The following is a 24,816-nucleotide window of genomic DNA, read 5'->3' on the forward strand; positions in this document are numbered from 1 at the left end:
AGTAACGACTGTCTGGCATTTAGCAAGATTTGAAATTTGTATCATTTGTCATGTCATGTCAAGGTGAGGGGAAGACAGCCGACCACCATCCGCCTATGACGACCCCCGAACAACCACCAGTTACCCTGCAAAGTTTGATGAGGCATATATAACAAACAGAGACTTTATTATACTGTTATAGTGGGAACATTTTCTGCAGGTCTGCATCTAGCGCAGAATTCAGTATTCTTAATTCTGAAATGAAAGTTTTTATGTTCACTATAAGGAAAATAAAAGTTTAAAAATTGCGTCGTCTTTGGAATTGTGGGGAAGAAAGTGTCAGCAAGAGAGACAATTGTGGGGGAGAAACCAAGTGGTGGGGAGAGACGTATATGTGTCCAGGTGGTTGGGGAGACACGTATATGTGTCCAAGTGGTGGGAGAGACACGTATATGTGTCCAAGAGCTGGGAGAGACATATATGTGTCCAAGTGGTTGGGGAGACACGTATATGTGTCCAGGTGGTGGCAGAGACACGTATATGTGTCCAAGTGGTGGGAGAGACATATATGTGTCCAAGTGGTTGCGGAGACACGTATATGTGTCCAGGTGGTGGGAGAGACACATGTGTCCAGGTGGTTGGGGAGACACGTATATGTGTCCAGGTGGTAGGAGAGACACGTATATGTGTCCAAGTGGTGGGAGAGACATATATGTGTCCAAGTGGTTGGGGAGACACGTATATGTGTCCAGGTGGTGGGAGTGACACATATGTGTCCAGGCGGTGGGAGAGACACATATGTGTCCAGCTGGTGGAGAGAGACGTATATGTGACCAGGTGGTGTGGGAGAGACGTATATGTATCCAGGTGCTGGAGGAGACACATATGTGTTCAGGTGGTGGGGGAGACACATATGTGTCCAGGTGGTGGAGAGAGACGTATATGTGTCCAGGTGGTGAGGGAGACACGTATATGTGTCCAGGTGGTGTGGTAGAGACGTATATGTGTCCAGGTGGTGGGGGAGACACGTACATGTGTCCAGGTGGTGGGGGAGACACATATGTGTCCAGGTGGTGTGGGAGAGACGTATATGTGTCCAGGTGGTGGGGGAGACACGTATATGTGTTCAGGTGGTGGGGGAGATACATATGTGTCCAGGTGGTGGGAGAGACATATATATGTGTCCAAGTGGTTGGGGAGACACGTATATGTGTTCAGGTGGTGTGGGAGATACATATGTGTCCAGGTGGTGAAGGTCACACCTAATTACAACATTGATAGAACTATAGATGGTGGAAGAAATCTTCCTCGTTATTTGGTACAGACGGTGAAGATGGGGGGGGGGGAGTAACCTACCTTCACTATTGATGTAAATAGTGAGGGAGAGGAATTGACTTTCCTCTACAGTTTATGTTGATGGTGAAGGGGGACACACTATCTACATCACTTGGGGAGGTAAGGCAGAGAAACTTACCTACCTTCACCATCGATATAGGTAGTGAGGGGAAAGGAACACATATACCACCAGCAATTATGTAGATAGTGAGGGGCAAGAAATTACTTATTTTCCCCATTGATGTAGTCTGTGAAGGAAAGGCATACAGCGACCTTTACTGTTGATGAGGATGATGAGAGGGCGAAACACTCAACCCTTCACCATTGATGTAGGTGATGGGGAGGAACACACCTTCCTACACTATTGATGTAAATAGTGAGGGATAGGAACATACGCAACACAGTCATTGATGTATACAGTAAAGGAGGGGAGGGTTACGAAGCACTTATATCTTAATCATTTAGAAGAGGATTAGGGATATGAAAGAACCTATCTCCACTATTGATGTAGATGATGGTGAGAAAGAGGAGCAATCTAACTATCCCATTGATGTAGAACTGCAGGTCGTGAGGGAGAAGACCACAACTGTCCCCGCCATTGATGCAGATTATGAAGGAGAGTAACACACAGGCCGCTATGATTGATATAAACTTGTTAAGAGTAACACAGCTGTATGGACCATTGATGTTGATGGTGAGAGGAAGAGTCACTCACGTACCTCCACCACTGATGTAGATGGTGAGATGTCCATCGATGATGGTGCAGCCGCTCAGGATCTGGGCGTGACTGATGCTGGTGATGGTGGAGGCTGGACAGCGCCGCGGACACGCCATCTCTGCCACACGGGAGATAAAGCATCACTGATCAAGGAAGACCCCGGCCACACAAGCTACTGAGAAGGCAGCAGTTTATATGCACTGTCAACTTTACTCATATACTAGATGTGCAATAGGCATTTATCATTGTTTTCTAGTATGATTTCCCATCTCCCCTCCTTATACACACGTGTGGTGCAATGGTCAGCTCGGTCAGCTCACAAATTAAGTCCTTGGTTCGTGTCCCAGGCAGGTCTAGACATTTGGGCTTACACCCGGTGCCTCTGTTCACCCAGTAGTATTTTGTAACCTGGCGGTTGCTCGAGTGTCGTAAGTGGCATATTGAGTGAGTGTTGTGGAGATGCTCCGCGTACCTCAGATACACACACACACACACACACACACACACACACACACACACACACACACACACACACACACACACACACACACACACACACACACACACATGATGGAGAAGATCGTGAGAAAAAACCTGGTAACACATCTGGAGAGAAGGGACTTTGTGACAAATCGCCAACATGGATTCAGGGAGGGAAAATCTTGCCTTACAGGCTTGATAGAATTCTACGATCAGGTGACACAGATTAAGCAAGAAAGAGAGGGCTGGGCGGGCTGCATTTTCTTGGATTGTCGGAAAGCCTTTGACACAGTACCGCATAAGAGGCTGGTACATAAGCTGGAGAGACAGGCAGGTGTAGCTGGTAAGGTGCTCCAGTGGATAAGGGAGTATCTAAGCAATAGGAAGCAGAGAGTTACGGTGAGGGGTGAGACCTCCGATTGGCGTGAAGTCACCAGTGGAGTCCCACAGGGCTCTGTACTCGGTCCTATCTTGTTTCTGATATATGTAAATGATCTCCCGGAGGGTATCGATTCATTTCTCTCAATGTTTGCGGACGATGCTAAAATTATGAGAAGGATTAAAACAGAAGAGGACTGTTTGAGGCTTCAAGAAGACCTAGACAAGCTGAAGGAATGGTCGAACAAATGGTTGTTAGAGTTTAACCCAACCAAATGTAATGTAATGAAGATAGGTGTAGGGAGCAGGAGGCCAGATACAAGGTATCATCTGGGAGAGGAAATTCTTCAGGAGTCAGAGAAGGAAAAAGACTTGGGGGTTGATATCACGCCAGACCTGTCTCCTGCAGCACATATCAAGCGGATAACATCAGCGGCATATGCCAGGCTGGCCAACATACGAACGGCATTCAGAAACTTGTGTAAAGAATCATTCAGAACTTTGTATACCACATATGTCAGGCCAATCCTGGAGTATGCAGCCCCAGCATGGAGTCCATATCTAGTCAAGGATAAGACTAAACTGGAAAAGGTTCAAAGGTTTGCCACCAGACTAGTACCCGAGCTGAGAGGTATGAGCTACGAGGAGAGACTACGGGAATTAAACCTCACTTCGCTGGAAGACAGAAGAGTTAGGGGGGACATGATCACCACATTCAAGATTCTGAAGGGGATTGATAGGGTAGATAAAGACAGTCTATTTAACACAAGGGGAACACGCACAAGGGGACACAGGTGGAAACTGAGTGCCCAAATGAGCCACAGAGATATTAGAAAGAACTTTTTTAGTGTCAGAGTGGTTGACAAATGGAATGCATTAGGAAGTGATGTGGTGGAGGCTGACTCCATACACAGTTTCAAGTGTAGATATGACAGAGCCCGATAGGCTCAGGAATCTGTACACCTGTTGATTGACGGTTGAGAGGCGGGACCAAAGAGCCAGAGCTCAACCCCCGCAAACACAACTAGGTGAGTACAACTAGGTGAGTACACACACACACACACACAGGAGGGAGGGAGAGGAGGAGGTGGAGTAGCTCTGCTACTAAGAGAAGGTTGGAGTTTCGAAGAGATGGTAATTCAGAACTGTGAAGGTTTCAGTGACTACATTTCAGGCACCATAGCAATTGGAGGACAGAAAATTATAATAGTAGTCATATATAACCCCCCACCGAATGACAGAAGACCCAGACAGGAATATGATTGAAACAACTTGGCCACCATCAATATAATAGAGAGAGCAGCTTCTGTGGCTAGCAGGAACGGATCCAGACTTCTAATCATGGGAGACTTCAACCATGGGAAGATAGATTGGGGGAACAGAGACCCACATGGAGGCCCAGACACATGGAGAGCTAAGCTGCTGGATGTGGCAACAAGAAACTTTCTAAGTCAACACGTCAAGGGACCGACAAGAATGAGAGGAGGGGATGAACCAGCCTTGCTTGATCTGATATTTACCCTAAATGAGTCGGATATAAGGGAAGTTAAGTTGGAAGCCCCCTTGAGAATGAGTGATCACAGTGTATTGAGCTTTGAGTACCTGGTTGAGCTGGGGATTATCACCCCCAAAAAAGAACTGGGAACCAAAGGGCTGGAGTACCGAAAGGAAAACTATGAGGAAATGAATAAATTCCTATGGGATATACATTGGGACACAGAACTCGGAACCAAGTCCGTACAAGACATGATGGACTATGTCACCCAAAAATGTCAGGAGGCTGTAAGCAGGTTTGTCCCAGCCCGACAGGAAAAAACAGAGAAGCAAAGGAAGAATCCGTGGTTTAATAAGGAATGTATGAAAGCAAAGGAGCAAAACAAAAGGGCATGGAGGAACTTCCGTAATAACAGAACACCAGAAAGTAGAGAGAGATACCAGAGAACCAGGAACGAGTATGTCAGTGTGAGAAGAGCAGCTGAGAAAAGGTATGAAAATGATATAGCTAATAAAGCCAAGACCGAACCCAAGCTACTACATTCTCACATAAGGAGGAAGACAACAGTGAAGGAACTGGTGATGAAACTTAGGGTGGGCGAGGACAGGTACACAGAGAATGACAAAGAGGTGTGTGAAGAACTCAACAAAAGGTTCCAGGAGGTCTTTACAATAGAACAGGGAGATGTCGCGGCGCTAGAAGAGGTGGCAGCAAACCAGGTGACCTTGGATAGGTTCGAAATTACAAGAGATGAGGTCAAGAAGCACCTATTGGAGCTGGATGTGAGAAAAGCTGTTGGGCCGGATGGAATCTCGCCATGGGTATTGAAAGAGTGTGCAGGAGCACTTTGCCTACCACTCTCCATAGTGTATAGTAGGTCACTGGAAACGGGGGACCTACCAGAAATATGGAAGACTGCTAATGTAGTACCAATATACAAAAAGGGTGACAGACAAGAGGTACTGAACTACAGGTCAGTGTCCTTAACTTGTATACCATGCAAGGTGATGGAGAAGATTGTGAGAAAAAACCTAGTAACACATCTGGAGAGAAGAGACTTCGTGACAACCCATCAACATGGGTTCAGGGAGGGTAAATCTTGCCTTACAGGATTGATAGAATTCTACGATCAGGTGACAAAGATTAAACAAGAAAGAGAAGGGTGGGCGGACTGCATTTTTTTGGACTGTCGGAAAGCCTTTGACACAGTACCCCATAAAAGGTTGATGCATAAGCTAGAGAAACAGGCAGGTGTAACTGGTAGGGCGCTCCAGTGGATAAGGGAGTACCTAAACAATAGGAAGCAGAGAGTTACAGTGAGGGGTGAGACCTCAGACTGGCGTGAAGTCACCAGTGGAGTCCCACAGGGCTCTGTACTTGGACCTATCCTGTTTCTGATATACGTAAATGATCTCCCAGAGGGTATAGACTCATTCCTCTCAATGTTTGCTGACGACGCCAAAATTATGAGAAGGATTAAGACAGAGGAGGACAGCTTGAGGCTTCAAGAAGACCTGGACAAGCTGCAGGAATGGTCGAACAAATGGCTGTTAGAGTTTAATCCAAGCAAATGTAATGTAATGAAGATAGGGGTAGGAAGCAGGAGACCAGATACAAGGTATCACTTGGGAGATGAAATACTTCAAGAGTCCGAGAGAGAGAAAGACCTGGGGGTTGATATCACGCCAGACCTGTCCCCTGATGCTCACATCAAGAGGATAACAGCAGCAGCATATGCCAGGTTGGCTAACATAAGAACGGCCTTTAGAAACTTGTGTAAGGAATCTTTCAGAACATTATATACCACATATGTCAGACCAATCCTGGAGTATGCGGCACCAGCATGGAGTCCATATGTAGTCAAGCATAAGACTAAAATGGAAAAGGTTCAAAGGTTTGCCACCAGACTAGTACCTGAGCTGAGAGGTATGAGCTACGAGGAGAGACTACGGGAATTAAACCTCACTTCGTTGGAAGACAGAAGAGTTAGGGGGGACATGATCACCACATTCAAGATCCTGAAGGGAATTGACAGGGTTGATAAAGACAGGCTGTTTAACACAGGGGGCACACGCACTAGGGGACACAGGTGGAAACTGAGTGCCCAAATGAGCCACAGAGATATTAGAAAAAACTTTTTTAGTGTCAGAGTAGTTTACAAATGGAATGCATTAGGAAGTGATGTGGTGGAGGCTGACTCCATACACAGTTTCAAGTGTTGATATGATAGAGCCCAATAGGCTCAGGAACCTGTACACCTGTTGATTGACAGTTGAGAGGCGGGACCAAAGAGCCAGAGCTCAACCCCCGCAAGCACAACTAGGTGAGTACAACTAGGTGAGTACACACACCTTCCTAGAACCCCCCATTCCACACACACAAATGCACATATGTATATGTAAACGTACATTCTAGTATATGTAAAAAATGTATATTCTAGTATATGTAAACGACCTTCCAGAGGGTACAGACTCATTCTTCCCAATGTTTGCTGATGATGCAAAAATTATGAGAAGAATCAAAACAGATGAAGATAGACAGAGACTACAGGACGACCTGGACAAACTGGAGGAATGGTCTAGAAAATGGCTGCTAAAGTTTAACTCAGGAAAGTGTAAAGTAATGAAATTAGGCGAAGGGAGCAGAAGGCTGAACACAAGGTACCATCTGGGAGGTGAAATCCTGCAAGAGTCAAATAGAGAGAAAGGTGAGGGGTCGATATCACACCGAACCTGTCCCCAGAGGCCAACATCAAAAGGATATCATCAGCGGCATATGCTAGACTGGCCAGTATAAGAACTGCCTTTAGAAACTTGTGTAAGGAATCGTTCAGGACCCTGTATACCACTTATGTCAGACCAATCCTGGAGTATGCAGCTCCAGCCTGGAGTCTATACCTAGTTAAATACAAGACAAAGTTAGAGAAGATTCAGAGGTATGCCACCAGATTGGTCCCGGAACTGAGAAGAATGAGTTATGAGGAAAGGCTAAGGGAGCTGAACCTCACAACCCTGGAAAACAGAAGAGTAAGGGGAGACATGATAACCACCTACAAAATTCTCAGGGGAATTGACAGGATGGACAAAGACAAACTTTAGCGCGGGTAGGACAAGAACAAGGGGACACAGGTGGAAACTTAGTACCCACCAAGTACGCACGCACGCACACGCACGTACGTTCGTGCGTGCGTGTGTCACGAGGTCCCGTAAGTGTTAACCTCTACCCAAAATGAGCCACTTTGAGATTTTAAATATATATGATATCCTGAAGAAGAATTTTATAGTATTTTACCTCACTCTGTACACCTGATTGATTGACCAGAGAGAGGGTACCTACCAGTCAGCCTCCCGCTCACACAACTAGACGAGTAATGATGATGTATGGATGATAATGGTGATCCATCGTCGCCTCCCACGTGGTGATTCACTAAGTTCTAGTAGATTGATGATGGCGGTTCTTCTCTATCTAACACAAAGCTCTGGAGTCAGTCACTGTATCGTTGTGTTACAGTTCATTAATTTACTGTACTACTGATCACTGGAGCCCAAATGTAAACAAAGCCTCATGGGCCCTCCCACGTGGCCTGTCTGGTGGTTCACTGTTTAACACAAAGCTCTAGTGATAGCACACTACTTTTCTTTCCAATTCGCGGCGGTTATACACTTTTGTGATACCCCGAGATCTGTGATCCGTCACTGTAGCCTTAATTAACCCAAAAATATTGGCGTTTATCGTAGAGTGCGACCCCGCGACCCTCCCTGTGGGTGTGTGTGTGTGTGTGTGTGTGTGTGTGTGTGTGTGTGTGTGTGTGTGTGTGTGTGTGTGTGTGTGTGTGTGTGTGTGTGTGTGTGTGTGTGTCTGTGTGTGTGTGTGTGTCTGTGTGAAAAAAATTAGTTAGTAGTTAGTAACAGTTGATTGATTGACAGTTGAGAGGCGGTCCGAAAGTGAAGAGCTAAACCCCCGTAAGCACAACTAGGTGAATACAACAAGGTGAACACACACACACCGGGTAGCCGGTGGCCGAGCGGACAGCACGCTGAACACGTGATCCTGTGGTCCCGAGTCCGATCCCGGTCGTCAGCGAGAAACGATGGGCAGAGATTCTTTAACCCTACGCCCCTGTTACCTAGCAGTAAATAGGTACCTGGGAGTTAGTCAGCTGTTAGTTAGTTAGTCCTTGGGTGTATGTGTGTGTGTTATGGGGAAAAAATAGTAGTAGTAGAAACAGTTGAGAGACGGGCCGAAAGAGCAGAGCTCAACCCCCACAAGCACAACTAGGTGAATACACGTACTGGAGAAAATGGACTTCGTGACAAATCGCCAACAAGGGTTCAGGGAGGGTAAATCTTGCCTTACAGACTTGGTGACTACGACCATGTGACAAAGATTAAGCAAGAAAGAGAAGGCTGGGCAGACTGCATTTTTTGGACTGTCGGAAAGACTTTGATACAGTACCCAATAACAGGCTGGTACATAAGCTGGAGAGACAGGCAGGAGTAACTGGTAAGGTACTCCAGTGGATAAGTGAGTATTTCAGCAATAGGGAGCAGAGTGTTACAGTGAGGGGGTGAGACCTCAGATTGGCGTGAAGTCACCAATGGAGTCCCACAGGGCTCTGTACTCGGTCCTATCCTGTTTCTGATATACGCAAATGATCTCCCGGAGGGTATAGACTCATTCCTCTCAATATTTGCCGACGATGCCAAAATTATGAGAAGGATCAAGACAATTAAGACAGAGGAGGACTGCTTGAGGCTTCAAGAAGACCTAAATAAACTGAAGGAATGGTCGAACAAATGGATGTTAAAGTTTAACCCAAGAAAATGTAATGTAATGAAGATAGATGTAGGGAGCAGGAGGCCAGATACAAGGTATCATTTGGGAGATGAAATTATTCGAGAGTCAGAGAGAGAGAGAGAGAGAAAGACTTGGGGATTGATATCACGCTAGACCTGTCCCCTTAAGCCCATATCAAGAGGATAACATCAGCAGCATGTGCCAGATTGGCCAACATCAGAACGGCATTTAGAAACTTGTGTAAGGAATCATTCAGAACTTTGTATACCACCTATGTCAGACCGTTCCTGGAGTATGCAGCCCCCAGCATGGAGTCCATATCTATTCAAGAATAAGACTAAACTGGAAAAGGTTCAAAGGTTTGCCACCAGACTAATACCCGGGCTGAGAGGTATGAGCCTCGAGGAGAGACTACGGGAATTAAACCTTACGTCGCTGGAAGATAGAAGAGTTAAAGGGGGACACTATCACCACGTACAAGATTTTCAGAGGAATTGATAGGGTAGATAAAGACAGGCTATTTAACACAAGGGGCACACGCACTAGGGGACACAGGTGGAAATTGAGTGACCAAATGAGCCACATAGATATTAGAAAGATTTTTTTTAGTGTCAGAGTGGTTGACAAATGACTGATTTCGCATTAGGAAGTGATGTGGTGGAGGCTGACTCCATACACAGTTTCAAGTGTAGATATGATAGAGCCCAATAGGCTCAGTGTATACACCTGTTGATTGACAGTTGAGAGGCGGTTATCTTGAGATAATTTAGGGGCTTAGCGTCCCCGCGGCCCGGTTCTCGATCAGGCCTCCTTTTTGTTACACACACCCCAGGAAGCAGCCCGTAGCAGCTGTCTAACTCCAAGGTACCTATCTACTGCTAGGTATCAGAGGCATCAGGGTGAAAGAAATATTTTGCCCATTTATCTCCGCCTCTACCGGAGTTCGAACCCGGAACCTCATGACTACGAATTCGAAGCGCTGTCCACCCAGCTGTCAGGTGCCGAAAACCAAAGAGCCAGAGCTCAACCTCCGCAAGCACAAATAGGTGAGTACAAATATGTGTATACACACACACACACACACACACACACACACACACACACACACACACACACACACACACACACACACACACACACACACACACACACACACAAACACACACACACACACACACACATTTCATACAGAAATGCCAGGAGGCCGAAGAGAGATTTATACCAACGGTAAAGGGAAAAAATAAGAAGGAATATAATAACCCATGGTTTAATAGACAGTGTCAGGAAGCAAAAATGGCCAGCAGGCGGGAGTGGAGGAAGTACAGAAGACAAAGAACAGAGGACAACAGAAGCAGATACAACAGAGCTAGGAACGATTACATTAACATAAGACGAACATCGGAAAGGGACTATGAGAACGATATTGCAATCAAAGCGAAAAAACAACCTAAGTTACTACACAGTCATATAAGAAGAAAAATGTCGGTGAACGACCAAGTGACAAGACTAAGGAAGACAGAGGGGGCATATACTGAAAGTGACAAGGAAATCTGCGAGGCACTGAATGCCAGTTTCCATGGAGTGTTCACTACCGAGCCTGAGCAGCTCCCATTGTTGGAAGGGGTTACCCTAGATGAAAGACTATCAGATATAGAGGTGACAGCAGAGGAGGTAATGAAACAGTTGACAACTCTAGATGCAACTAAAGCAGTTGGACCAGACAAAGTATCACCGTGGATACTAAAAGAAGCAGCACAGGCCCTCAGCGTGCCTCTGGCAATGATCTTTAATGAGTCACTTATGTCAGGAGAATTGCCCAGTTGCTGGAAGAAGGCAAATGTCGTGCCGATCTTCAAGAAAGGTGATAGGGAGGAGGCACTTAACTATAGACCTGTATCACTGACAAGCATCCCCTGTAAAATACTGGAAAGAATAATTAGGTTACGACTGGTTGCACACCTGGAGAACATTAGGTTTGTGAACAAACATCAACATGGGTTCTGGACAGGGAAATCGTGCCTAACAAACCTTCTGGAATTCTATGATAAAATAACGAGGATAAGACAGGACAGAGATGGTTGGCCAGACTGCATATTTCTGGACTGCCAAAAAGCCTTTGATACAGTACCGCACATGAGACTGCTGTTCAAGCTCGAGAGGCAGGCGGGGGTGGGGGGAAAGGTCCTAGAATGGATAAGGAACTACCTAACAGGAAGGAGCCAAAGAGTTACGGTAAGGGGCGAGAAGTCGGACTGGCGAACAGTAACAAGTGGAGTACCACAAGGATCGGTGCTGGGACCAATTCTATTTCTTGTATATGTTAACGACATGTTTACAGGCGTAGAGTCCTACATGTCGATGTTTGCGGATGATGCAAAGTTGATGAGAAGAGTTGTGACAGATGAGGATTGCAGGATCCTCCAAGAGGACCTAAACAGATTGCAGAGATGGTCAGAGAAATGGCTACTAGAATTCAACACGAGCAAATGTAAAGTTATGGAAATGGGACTAGGAGATAGGAGACCAAAGGGACAGTACACAATGAAGGGGAACAGCCTACCTGTAACGACGCGTGAAAGAGACCTGGGGGTGGACGTAACACCTAATCTATCTCCTGAGGCACATATTAATAGGATAACGACAGCAGCGTACTCTACACTGGCAAAAGTTAGAACATCATTCAGAAACCTAAGTAAGGAGGCATTTAGGGCGCTTTACACTGCCTACGTGAGGCCAGTCTTAGAGTATGCCGCCTCATCATGGAGTCCCCCATCTGAAGAAGCATATAATGAAACTGGAAAAGGTTCAGAGGTTTGCAACGAGACTCGTCCCAGAGCTACGAGGGATGGGGTATGAGGAGCGCCTGAGGGAACTGTGCCTTACGACACTAGAAAGAAGAAGGGAGAGGGGGGACATGATAGGAACGTATAAGATACTCAGAGGGATTGACAGAGTGGACATAGACGAAATGTTCACACGGAATAGTAACAGAACGAGAGGACATGGATGGAAGCTTGAAACTCAGATGAGTCACAGAGATGTTAGGAAGTTTTCTTTTAGCGTGAGAGTAGTGGGGAAATGGAATGCACTTCAGGAACAGGTTGTGGAAGCAAATACTATTCATAATTTTAAAACCAGGTATGATAGGGAAATGGGACAGGAGTCATTGCTGTTAACAACCGATGCTCGAAAGGCGGGATCCAAGAGTCAATGCTCGATCCTGCAGACACAACTAGGTGAGTACAACTAGGTGAGTACACACACACACACACACACACACACACACACACACACACACACACTCACGACGCTTAGGAAGAGTCGTGGTCAGACTGTGAGGTCGGACCCGGTGTTCACGCGGTCACCAGTTCGAATTTAAGAGTGCTGGGTAGACGGGACACCACGAGCATAGCTCTCATCCTGTAACTATCTTGAGGTTATCTTGAGATGATTTCGGGGCTTTTTAGTGTCCCCGCGGCCCGGTCCTCGACCAGGCCTCCACCCCCAGGAAGCAGCCCGTGACAGCTGACTAACACCCAGGTACCTATTTTACTGCTAGGTAACAGGGGCATAGGGTGAAAGAAACTCTGCCCATTGTTTCTCGCCGGCGCCTGGGATCGAACCCAGGACCACAGGATCACAAGTCCAGCGTGCTGTCCGCTCGGCCGACCACTCCTACACTAACTACACTTAGGTAATTACACACACACGCAATTGGGGAATTGACTGGGTAGATAAAGATAAAATGTTTAACATGGGTGGGACGTTACAAAGATTTTGTTCAGTGTCAGAGTAGTTTACAGATGGAATGCATTAGACAGTGATGTGGAGGCAGACTCCACCCCTCACTCCATACGCTACATGTCCCCTCTTCCCCCTGACCCCATACCCCTCCCTCACCCCTCCTCCCCGCTCACCCCATTCCCTCCCTGTACCCCCTCCCCCATACCCTCATTAGCTCCATTCCCCCTCACCCTATATCCTCCCTGTTCCCCCTCCCCCTCACCCCATACCCTTCCTGTCCCCTCTTCCCTTGACCCTTCACCCCTCACCCCAGAATCCTCTAAGACTCTGTTAACCAACTCACAAATCTCTACACCTATGGAACGACTTTCTCCATCAGCAGAAAGACCACCAAGAAGAGGAAACAAGAATGGACAGGATAAAGTGAACTTCAAGACAATGTATACAAACGCACATGGGATTACAAATAAATCAATTGAACTTGGATAATTGGTACAAGAAGAAAACCCAGACATAATGGCACTCACAGAAACAAAGCTAACGAAAACCATAACAAATGCAGTGTTTCTACAGGAATACTATGTAGTAAGGAAGGAGAGAGAAGGAAGAGATGGAGGTGAAGTTGCTCTGCTGATAAAAAAGACTGGAGTTTTGAAGAGATGGTTATTCAGGGTTATGAAGAGTTCAGCGACTATATCGTAGGTACCATAGCAATTGGAGGACAAAAACTTATAGTAGTAGTCATATACAACCCACACCCACCACCAAATGACAGATGACCCAAACAGGAATAAGATAGAAATAACATGGCTACCATTTATATAATAGAGCAGCTTCTGTCGCTAGCAGAAACGGATCCAGATTGCTAATCAAGGGAGACTTCATCCACTGAAAGGTAGATAATTGATCTGATATTCACCCTGAATGCGTCGGATATAAGGGAAGATAAGTTGGAAGCCCCCTTGGGAATGAGTGATCACAGTGTACTGATATTTGAGTACCTGGTAGAGCTAAAAGTAATCACCCCCTCCCCCCCCAAAAAAAAAGAACGAGAAAAGAAGGGGCTGGCGTACCAAAATAGAAATTATGAGATGAGAAAATTCCAAAGAGAAATACCATGGGACACATATCTAAGACCGTATAAGACATAATGGACTATGTCACCCAAAAGTGTCAGGAGGCAGTAAACAGGTTTATCACGGCCCAGAAGGAAAAAAATGAGAAGCAAAAGAAGAATCCATGGTTTAATAGTGCATATATGGAAGCAAAGGAATGGAACAAAAGGGCATAGAGGAACCTCCGAAATAACAGAACACCAGAAAGCAGAGAGATATCAGAGAGCCAGGAATGAGTATGTCAGTGTGAGAAGAGAGGCAGAGAGACAGTATAAAAATGATTTAGCTAATAAAGTCAAGACCAAACTAAAACTACTCCACAGCCACATCAGGAGGAAATTAACAGTGAAAGAACAGGTGATGAAACTTAGAACGGGTGAGGACAGGTACACAGAAAAGGACAAAGAGGTGTGTGATGAACTCACACACCAGAGATGAAGTTAAGAGGCATCTGTTGGATCTGAACGTGAAAAAGGCTGTTGGTCCGGATGGAATCCCCCCTGAGTATTGAAAGAGTGTGCAGAAGAAATTTGCTTGCCACTCTCCATGGTGTATAGTAGGTCACAGGAGACAGGAGATCTACCAGAAATATGGAAGACGGCTGATGTAGTATACAGAAAAGGTGACTGACAGGAGGCACTGAACTACAGGCCAGTGTCCTTAACTTGTATACCATGCAAGGTGATGGAGAAGATCGTGACAAAAAAAACAGTAGCACATCTAGAGAGAAGGAACTTTGTGACACACCACCAATATGGGTTCAGAGATGGTAAATCTTGCCTCGCTGGTTTAATAGAATTCTACGATCAGGTGACAAAGATTAAGCAAGAAAGAGTAGGCAGGACAAACTGTATTTTCTTGGACTGTCAGAAAATCTTTGACACAGTACAACATAAAAAGGCTGTTTCAAAAGGTGGAGCAACGGGCAGGAGTAAAAGGTAAGATGCTCCATTGGATAAGAAAGTATCTAAGCAACAGGAAACAGCGAGTAACTTTGAGGGGGTGGGGGGAGACATCAGAGTGCCGAGATGTCACCAGCGGAGTCCCACAGGGCTCTGTACTTGGACCCATTCAGTTTCTAATATATGTAAACAATCTTCCAGAGGGTATAGACTCACTCCTCTCTAAAAAAATATTCCTCGCAAAAATTATGAGAAGAATCAAGACAGATGACGATAGACAGAGACTACAGGACGACCTGGACAAAGGTAAGAATGGTCTAGAAAATGGCTACTAAAGTTCAACTCAAGAAAGTGTAAATTATTGAAATTAGGCGAAAGGAACAGGAGGCTGAACACAATGTACCATTTGAGAAGTGAAATCCTGCAAGAGTCATATAGAGAGAACAATCTGTAGGTTGATACCACACCGAACCCGTTCCCAGAGGCCCACATCAACAGGATATCATCAGCGGCATATGCTAGATTGTCCAACATAAGAACTGACTTTAGAAACTTGCGTAAAGAATCGTTCAGGACCTTATATGGGACAGGATACCACTTATATCAGACCAATCCTGGAGTATGCAGCTCCAGCCTGGAGTCCATACCTAGTTAAGTACAAGACAAAGTTACAGAAGCTTCAGAGGAATGCCACTAGATTAGTCCCAGAACTGAGAGGTATGAGATACGAGGAAAGGTTAAGGGAGTTAAGCCTCACGTCTCTGGAAAACAGAAGAGTAAAAGGAGACATGATTGTGGGGAATTTTCCCAGCAGGAAATTAATTTATACACTGTTAATTTAATAACAATATAATTTAAGATAATTAATTGATAATGGACTGTATATCACAGGTTTGTCCTGGTGGGTGTGGTCCTATCCACAAGTTTGAGGGGGTTGTTACGTTCATAGCCTACACCACCAGTGGTGGATAACAATACACCACCAGTGGTGGATAACAATACACCACCAGTGGTGGATAACAATAAACTACAAAATATTAGTTTAGTTACTACATGGATTAGTGGAAACTTTTAGTTCTTATCTCTAGAGTCGTAAAGGCCTGCTACGAGGCACAGGTTTCCTTCAGTTAATACAGGAGCCTGGTAGGGAGGAGCCCTATGGTGAGTTAGGTAGCCTTGTGGTGCTACAGGTCCACTCCATACTCTCTTCTCTTGTACTATACTTGCCAAAAGTCATAAGTAGTACACTGTTACCATTATACACAGTGTATAATCAAAGAAGATGAGTTTGCATTAATATTTAGGCTTACCCATTTTGGTCAGAGCGCAGCCGGCGTCATAACTGGACAATGTTAAAGAGATCATGATAACGGCCATTAACATAAACTACAACAATTGTTCGGAAATAACACTTCCCTGGTACGATGAGTTCGTTGATTGGGTGGAAAAGCTAATATTCCTGTGTCGAGAACTCGGTAAATGTGACTATGTTTGGCAATTAAGAGATAAAACGTGCCAGCGACTTCTCTGCCAAGCGTTCAGGCCGCGTGCTGCTGGTCTAATGGCGCGGCGTCCCTCTCCCGCTGGGCCGCTCCCTCAGCTTGGGTCATAACTCTTCATTATCGACATAGGGAGAGAGACGCTTGATTTACTGTTTATTTAGGTAAAGTAACTATTAATAAGTACTTTTTTGTCTTATTTAGTCTTTATGCTGAAAGTTTTATGTTACTACAAAAGAGAGGTTATATGTATAGTAGATTTTACATATGTGGTAACATCCTGTTCTCTCTGGAACGATATCAAATTCGTTCTCTTTGAGAAGTTAGTAATGTTAGTAATATTAGTATGTTCCTGCCATAACCGTTCCGTTATAACTAGGTATGTCAGGAGTTAGTAGATAAAGTGTCGAAATTTCCGACAATGATAACTACCTACAAAATTCTGAGGGGAATTGACAGGGTGGACAAAGACAAACCCTTTAACACGGGTGGAACACGCACAAGGGGACACAGGTGGAAACGTAGTACCCAAATGAGCCACAGAGACATTAGAAAGATTTTTTTCAGTGTCAGAGTACTTAAGAAATGTAATGCATTAGGCAGTGATGGGGTGGAGGCAGACTCCATACTCAGCTTCAAATGTAGATATGATAGAGCCAAGTAAGCTCAGGAAACTGAACACCATTAATAGGCGGGACCAAAGAGTCATAGCTCAACTCCCACAATCACAACTAGGTGAGTACAAAGCGAGTCATTTGTTAAGAGGAGTATTTTCCAGCTGCTGGAAGAAGACAACTGTACTACCATATTACAAGAAAGGAGATAAAGATGAGGCACTTAACTACAGAACAGTGTCACTCACAAGCATCCCTTGCAAAGTACTCGAAAGAATAGTAAGGTTGAGACTAGTTACACACCTAGAAAAAATTAAGTTTGTATGCAAACATCAACATGGCTTTAAGGAAAGGAAATCATGCATGCAGACGTACTGGAGTTTTATGATAAGATAACGAAAATAATGCAAGACAGAGATGGCTGGGCAGATTGCGTATTTCTGGATTCCTAAAAAGCCTTTGATACAGTACCACACAGGAGGTTACTGTGCAAACTTGAGCGGCAGGCGGGAGTAAGCGTCAACGCATTAACATGGATAAGGAACGGAGAGGTGTCAAAGAGTGACAGTGAGGGGCGAGGAGTCGGACTGGTGCAGAGTAACAAGCAGAGTACCTAAAGGATTGGTGCTGGGACCCACACTATTCCTCATTTATGCAAATGACCAGAAGTTCAAAGTCTTATATGTCCATGTTTGCAGACGATGTAAAACTTACGAGAAAAGATGTGTCAGGTGAAGATTAAAAGATACTCCAAGATCACTTAAACAGGCTGCAAAGTTGGTCAGGTAAATGGCTGCTATAGTTCAACGTTAGCGCAAGTATAAGGTGATGGAAATGGGAACAAGAGACAGGATTACGAAAGAATCCTGGAGAGAAAGGAGGAGAGAGAGGGATTACATGATTCAGGCGTATAAAATACTTAGCGGGATTGACAGTGGAAAAAGAGGAAATGTTAATAAAGAATACCAAAAGAACAAGAAGGTCACGAATGGAAGCGTGAGAATCAGACGAGTCATAGAAATAACCGAAAGCTTTCCTTTAGTGGGAAGATGGTATAAACTAAAGGAGCAGATTTTTGAGGCAAAATCCATTCCTAACTTTCCTGAGAATTTAGGAACTCTACATTACCTAAAGTGTGCAAAGGATTGTGCACGACAGAGCAATGGAGTTGATTCGTCGTGTTGTGCACTTATGTACAAGGTCCTTAAGCTGCGGTGCATACAGCTGGACCGTCGTGTTAGCTATATCCACTCTGTAACTCGCAAACCAGAATTGAACAGAACATCATGAGTGGGGTCTCACCAGGAAAAATTAATATGGAGGACGATAATTGTGTATTTATTGCTGACATTTCTTGTTATTAACCTAAATATTTGATTTGCTTTGTAACGTGGGTTAGCACACTGTTGTCAGGGTCACCGCCTATCAGCACGCCGAAATCACTGCCGCATCTTGATTTGCCAAAGTCTGTACTCACCTAATTGTGCTTGCAGGGGTTGAGCTTTGACTCTTTGGTCCCGCCTCTCAACCGTCAATCAACTGGTGATACAATCTGTATCACTCATCGTAGACAGCTGCAGTTTACCGTTGAACACTATTGTGTTTTGAGGCAAGGTAATGTTGACAGAGTTACAGATGGCAGCTGCATGCTCTTCAAACTGCGACGTCTGAATGCGAAATTGATCTGGATGTGAAAAGGATCTGGATGTTGGGATTGTTGGAAATTTAAAGGTAATAAATCAGTGCATAAGTGTTGGGAATAAGGCAAGTGGGATACCGGGATTTATTTGTAGAAGAGTTAGCAATAAAACAAATAATGTTATTTTTCAGCCGAAACTTGCTCTTGTTATTTGAAACTTCAAATAAATTAAAAAAAATTATTTGTCGCCCAAGTTTTACATCTTGAGATGATTTGATTTCGGGGCTTAGGGTCCCTGCGGCCCGGTTCTCGACCAGGCCACCTGTTTGTTACACATCCCCAGGAAACAGCCCGAAACAGCTGTTCAACTCCCAGGTACCTATTTACTGCAAGTTGAACAGGCAAGTCAGGTGCACAATGAGAGGGTGGGATACCTGGAGCTCCGATTGTGTTATCATAGTAATAATGGAAGGTGTAGTGAAGGAACTGATGAACATAAGAACAAAGGTAACTGCAGAAAGCCTATTGGCCCATACGAGGCAGCTAAAATTTATAACCACCCAATCCCACTCATATACATGTCCAACCTACGCTTGAAACAATCGAGGGACCCCACCTCCACCACGTTACACGACAATTGGTTCCACAAATCAACAACCCTGTTACTGAACCAGTATATACCCAAGTCTTTCCTAAATCTAAGCTTATCCAATTTATACCCATTGTTTCGTGTTCTGTCTTGTGTTGATACTTTTAATATCCCCTTTGTTATGTCCATTCACCCACTTGTAAACCTCTATCATGTCACCCCTAACTCTTTGCCTTTCCAGTGAATGCAACTTAAATTTTGTTAATCTTTCTTCATATGAAAGATTTCTTATTTGGGGAATTAACTTATCCTACGCTGGACACGTTCAAGTGAATTTATGTCCATTCTATAGTACGGCGACCAAAACTGAACTGCATAATCTAAATGGGGCCTGACCAGAGCTAGATATAGCTGAAGAGCCACACCCGGTGTTTTGTTACCAACGCTTCGATTAATAAATTTCAGTGTCCTATATGCCTTATTACGAACATTCATGCATTGATCCTTTTGTTTTAAATTCTTACTAATCATAACTCCCAGATTCCTTTTGCAATCTGACTTCGCAATCTCAACACCATCTACCTCGTGTCTTGTAACTTTATCATCATTACCTAGCCTCAGAACTTTACATTTATCAGCATTAAACTGCATCTGCCAATCCTTTGACCATTTCAAAACCCTATTTAGATAAACTTGAAGTGATAGTGAGTCTTCTTCCGTATTAATTTCCCTACCGATTTTTGTATCATCGGCAAATTTGCAAATGTTGCTACTCAAACCTGAATCTAAATCATTTATATATATATATTATAAACAACAGAGGTCCCAGGACAGAGGCTTGAGGCACTCCACTAACAACATTATCCCACTCTGACTTAACCCCATTTATACTAACTCTCTTTTTCCTTTGGTATAGCCATGCCCTAATTCAGTTTAATATAGCACCCCCAATACCATGAGCCTCTATTTTTTTAATCAGTCTTTCATGTGGCACTGTATCAAAAGCTTTGCTAAAGTCAAGGAACACAACATCACAATCCATATCACTATCAACTGTCTCAATTATGCTGGAATAAAAAGATAGCAAATTTGTTAAACATAAACGGTCATTTGTATAACCATGTTGCGACTCATTTATTAATTTATGTTTTTCAAGATGAAGACGAATTGTATTTGCAATTATCGATTCAAGTAACTTTCTCACAATAGACGTTAGGCTAATTGGCCGATAGTTTGACGCAAGTGGTCTATCTCCTTTCTTAAAAATTGGTACCACGTTAGCTACCTTCCATGACTCTGGCATTCTGCCTAACTCTATTGATTTTTATTAAATATGGAATACAGTGGCTCGGAAAGCTCCTCTTTGCATTCATTAAGCACCCGGGCAAACACTTCTATCCAAACACTAGGATTTGTCTTTGCTTGCTCTGCTATGCAAAGTTCATAGTTTCTTTTTGCTTTCCTTATCTCTTTTTTAGTATTTCTAACCAGTTGTACGAATTCCTGTTCTAAGCTGACTTCCCCATTCTTAATCCTTTTGTACCACGCTCTCTTTTTCCCTATAAGGTTCTTCAGATCTTTTGTTATCCACTTTGGATCATTAGTATTCGATCTATTTAATTTATATGTTCCTGGGCTTTGCTTAGAATATTTTTAAATAGGTTATATAGGTCAACCTAGAGTTCTACAGCACCGACAAATCATCAATAAAGATTACTTTCACCACCATAGTTGCAGCCAACCAGGCTGCCACACAAGGTTTCTACGGCTTCGGCTTACAAATACATCCCCACCAAGTAAAAAGGAACGATACCATGAGATCCAGCAGTGCTTCAAGTGCTATGAGCACTCCCACCCCACCAAGTGTCAGCACCCCGTCCAGAAGTGCAGCCTGTGCTCACCAGACCATCACTACTCCATATGAAAGGCAACAGCCAATCTCTGCTTGCTCTGTGATGGCAATCACCCCGCAATTTCATACCGCTGCCCCCGCAGACAGGAAAGCAATCTCCATCAAGGCCCAGGTTGAAACCAAGGGAAACAACCTCTCTACCTCCGCGATCAGAGACCCAGGTGCTCAACTCACCACCTCTGATCCAACCAACCGACCAGAAGACTTTGCAGTCTTACCAAAGAATGGCTCCTCCAACCAGGCGAACCAGTCTTCACAATGGAGACCCAAGACCCAACAGGCTTCTTCACAGCCCCCAACATCACGTGCAGGCATTATCCTTGGTTTTATTAGACTAGCGGAGGGTCTTGCTGGACCAAACAACCACCATTTTGTCAGTGAAATGAACATATTATACCTAGCCAGTGGCCTGGACCCCATCATAGCCCCTTGAGCAAGTCTCACTGCCTCCACTATCACTCCGGAGACTACCTCCAGGAAGACCACATGGTCGATCTCAACAAGATCCAGAACCACCCAAGACCCGAGCGGCACAAACAGAGGTATTTCCCTCTCAAGCTCCCAACACTCCCACCATCACCATCTCAGCAGCCGCGCTAGCAGACATGCTGTCTACAAATGCTAACAGCGTTGTTTAAGATTCGCTACTCCGAACAATAAGTTCCAGTAGCACGGGCTATGGTGAGCCCGTAACTTACCTGGCACAGGAATGGGGCAAGAAGCACGGGCTATGGTTAGCCTCGTGGACGGGAGATGTCTCCCATGGCTAACAGCGCCACCAATGCTCCTGAAATAACTTCTACCACCAATCCACGACACCTGAGCCTACCTCAGGCTGCGAGGCGAAAGACGAAAACACCAACTACGGAGGTTACGGACTCCTCAGACGAGGACATCTTAGAAGGAGCTCCACCGCCGCACCACAAATACGACACCTACTCGGTACAAGACCTCCTCGTGGAGGCCACCTCACCAAACTCCAACGACAGCACGGCTCAGCCAAAGACTCAGGCAAGAAAAAACGGAAGACCTAGAGGTGTACACTAATACCACCAGCTCCATAACTGGTACAGCCAGAAAATCACCATGAAGACCCCCCATCCATCTCCAAATCTCTAATATCAGCTATTGATATAGATAATGGTTCCAAAGATCCTCCACTTACGGGCTCACCACAGTCCGTGCTACTAGAACTTTTTGTTCTGAGTAGCTGAATGTAAAACATCAACAACAAATTCTCTCGCCCTCAGTGTGTTCCAGGTGCGAGGCATGATGGATGGGTCGGTGATCTCGGATAGCCGATTGGCTTTAGGTTAAGTGTTTTGTTTATATATTAAATTAAGTAGGACATAGGTTTTGAAATGTTTATTTAATTATTTATTAGTGAAGTGTGTTAGCTTTTCAATTTGTATTCCCTGGGAGTGGGAATTTCTTAATATTGTGGTCTATAGATTAGCCTGGTGCAAGTGACTCTTGTCTCCTTCTGAGCGAACCACCTGGTATTACTTAAGTGTAGGTTTTGTTTTGATATTTGTCATAAATTGACTGTAGAGATCTGAGATTATACCGGGGAAATAACTCAATCAGTGTTTCTTTGGACCTTCTGTTTTCTATGCCACAGTAAAGAGCTGGGGAAAATTCAGTGAGTTACTTAACTATTGAACTTTATATCTAGCGATCTCTAACAGTGACCTTTCATAGTCAGCTCCCTGCGTTACTTCTCTGGTGACCTTCATGGTCAGCTCCCAGTACATCTTGTTTCTCCCCTTTACTGTCTGTTTAATTGTGGGTTAATCCAGCTTTCTTCCTTGCCTTTTATCTGAGCAGTATGGGCTCTTTCATAGCCTCTGGTTCTTTTCATTTACGTGACTTTCCTAAAGAACTTTGTTTAGAAAAGATCTTGTACTTCGATAATTCCTTTGTCTGTAACATCAAGTTGTTCTCATCCCGTTCCTCGACTTCTTCGCCTTCATCCACTCACCTTTGTATGTGAACTAAATAGTTCAGTGATTACCTTTATATGTGAACTAAATAATGCTGTGATTACTTTCACACAGTTGTTCCTTATATATATCCATGCTGTGTGCACACGAAGTCTAGAGCTGCCGGGTCGTTTCTACCCCATCTCCCTGTTGGCTGTATCGTGCAAACAGGAAGTGATAATCAACTGTGTCCACTAATGTTACTCACCACCTGTAATCCCAACTCCACGATTGCAACAATTTGTGACTGCAATTTTTGCACCATTCTCACTCACATAGGAAAAGTATTCATTTACCCCTTGGTTCTTGGAAAGTGAAGAATGGCAGCACCGTGTTTGTATTGTCGTAGTATTGGGTTAGATAATGAATGAATAGGTGCTTTGTAACGACAAGTCTCATTGGTTAAAACACCACACACCCGTTCATATAATTCACACTGCTATCGAAAGGAAAATAGTGTTGAACAGTTAATACAAATTAATAAATGTAGGTTAGTGAAAAAGGGAGAGGGCTCTACTTTTGTGCTTAAGAGTTATTGATCTTTTATGTAGACGATATAACGTATGATAGACCAAAACCCCAGCCAAACCCCCTTGTTTATGAATGAAAAACGGTTTACACATGACTCACAATTGATGACGTCCGAACATTTCCGGAACAAGTGCTTCGCTGACGACGTTTGGTCGAACTACAATGCTATAAATGCTTCACCCACGTACTACAAATAAAAAATAATTGCCAACAGAACCTTAACAACTAACCTATCCTAACCGGTGCCTAAATATGCACAGTATTCTAATATATAGCATTATTAATTTATATATGAGAAAATTCCTATTTTGAATAAACAGCATGTTAAACTTGATGAATATGTGTTTTTGAGGTCGCCAGCTGGATGGAATGGACTTGGTCTGAGGACGGGTTGCCAGTCAACAACACTGTTAGTTTGGAGTTGACTGCTCGCCTCTCTAGGGTGAGATTATGTTGGCCGAGTTCTGCTGTTGTTGCCTGGAGTGTGGTCATTGGCTGTTGCTGGTGACGTGACGAGTGCGCTGCGGCTGTGGCCAGGAGGGATGTAGTTCACATTGCCTCCTGTGAAGAGGTTGTTGACGGCTGGGCTCGAATTCTCCGGCTCGGTGACTTATTCTGCGGTTTAAGTGGTGTTGGCAGACCTGCGAGTTGATGTGGCTTTGATTGGAGGCGTCCAGATCGTCTCTGCCCATCGAGCGGTCGTTAAGTTTAGTACGGCGGATGCATTCGCGGCCTTTGTGGGCCGTTGTTGGGCGCTCGTTTACGTTGCCCAAAGGTGCTGGGGCTGTGCTCGTGTTGGACTGCAGTGGTGCTACGACTTATGTGAATGTCCAAGGTGCACCCTTCGAGTTCCCTGATGCCTTACTTCACCGATATTTTGGGCAGTTTGGCCGGATGTTGAACATTCGGATGAATGTCATTTCATCTGGCCGACTGAAGGGTGTGCTCAATGGGACTTGGACCCTCGCAATGCAGCTTACGTCTGCAGTCCCGTCTTCAGTGCTCCTGATGGGATATTATATCCGGAGTTTCTATGCAGGTCAGCAGCGGACCTGTCTCCAGTGTGGCTTGTTGGGCCATCAGGCTGTTGGGTGCCATGTGGGCGCC

The 24,816-nt window shown here is 44.6% G+C and overlaps 1 protein-coding gene across 1 annotated transcript in view; it reads right to left on the minus strand.

Annotated features, from left to right (window-relative positions):
• Positions 1-24,816, minus strand: part of LOC123774536 (insulin receptor-related protein) — an 879,124-nt gene that overhangs the window by 329,887 nt on the left and 524,421 nt on the right. The window contains exon 9 of the mRNA XM_069303789.1: positions 2,034-2,150. Within this exon, the coding sequence (XP_069159890.1) occupies positions 2,034-2,150 (117 nt within the window). The remainder of the gene's footprint in view (positions 1-2,033; positions 2,151-24,816) is intronic.

Source organism: Procambarus clarkii, chromosome 51, assembly GCF_040958095.1.
Source record: "Procambarus clarkii isolate CNS0578487 chromosome 51, FALCON_Pclarkii_2.0, whole genome shotgun sequence".
Taxonomy (NCBI): domain Eukaryota; kingdom Metazoa; phylum Arthropoda; class Malacostraca; order Decapoda; family Cambaridae; genus Procambarus; species Procambarus clarkii.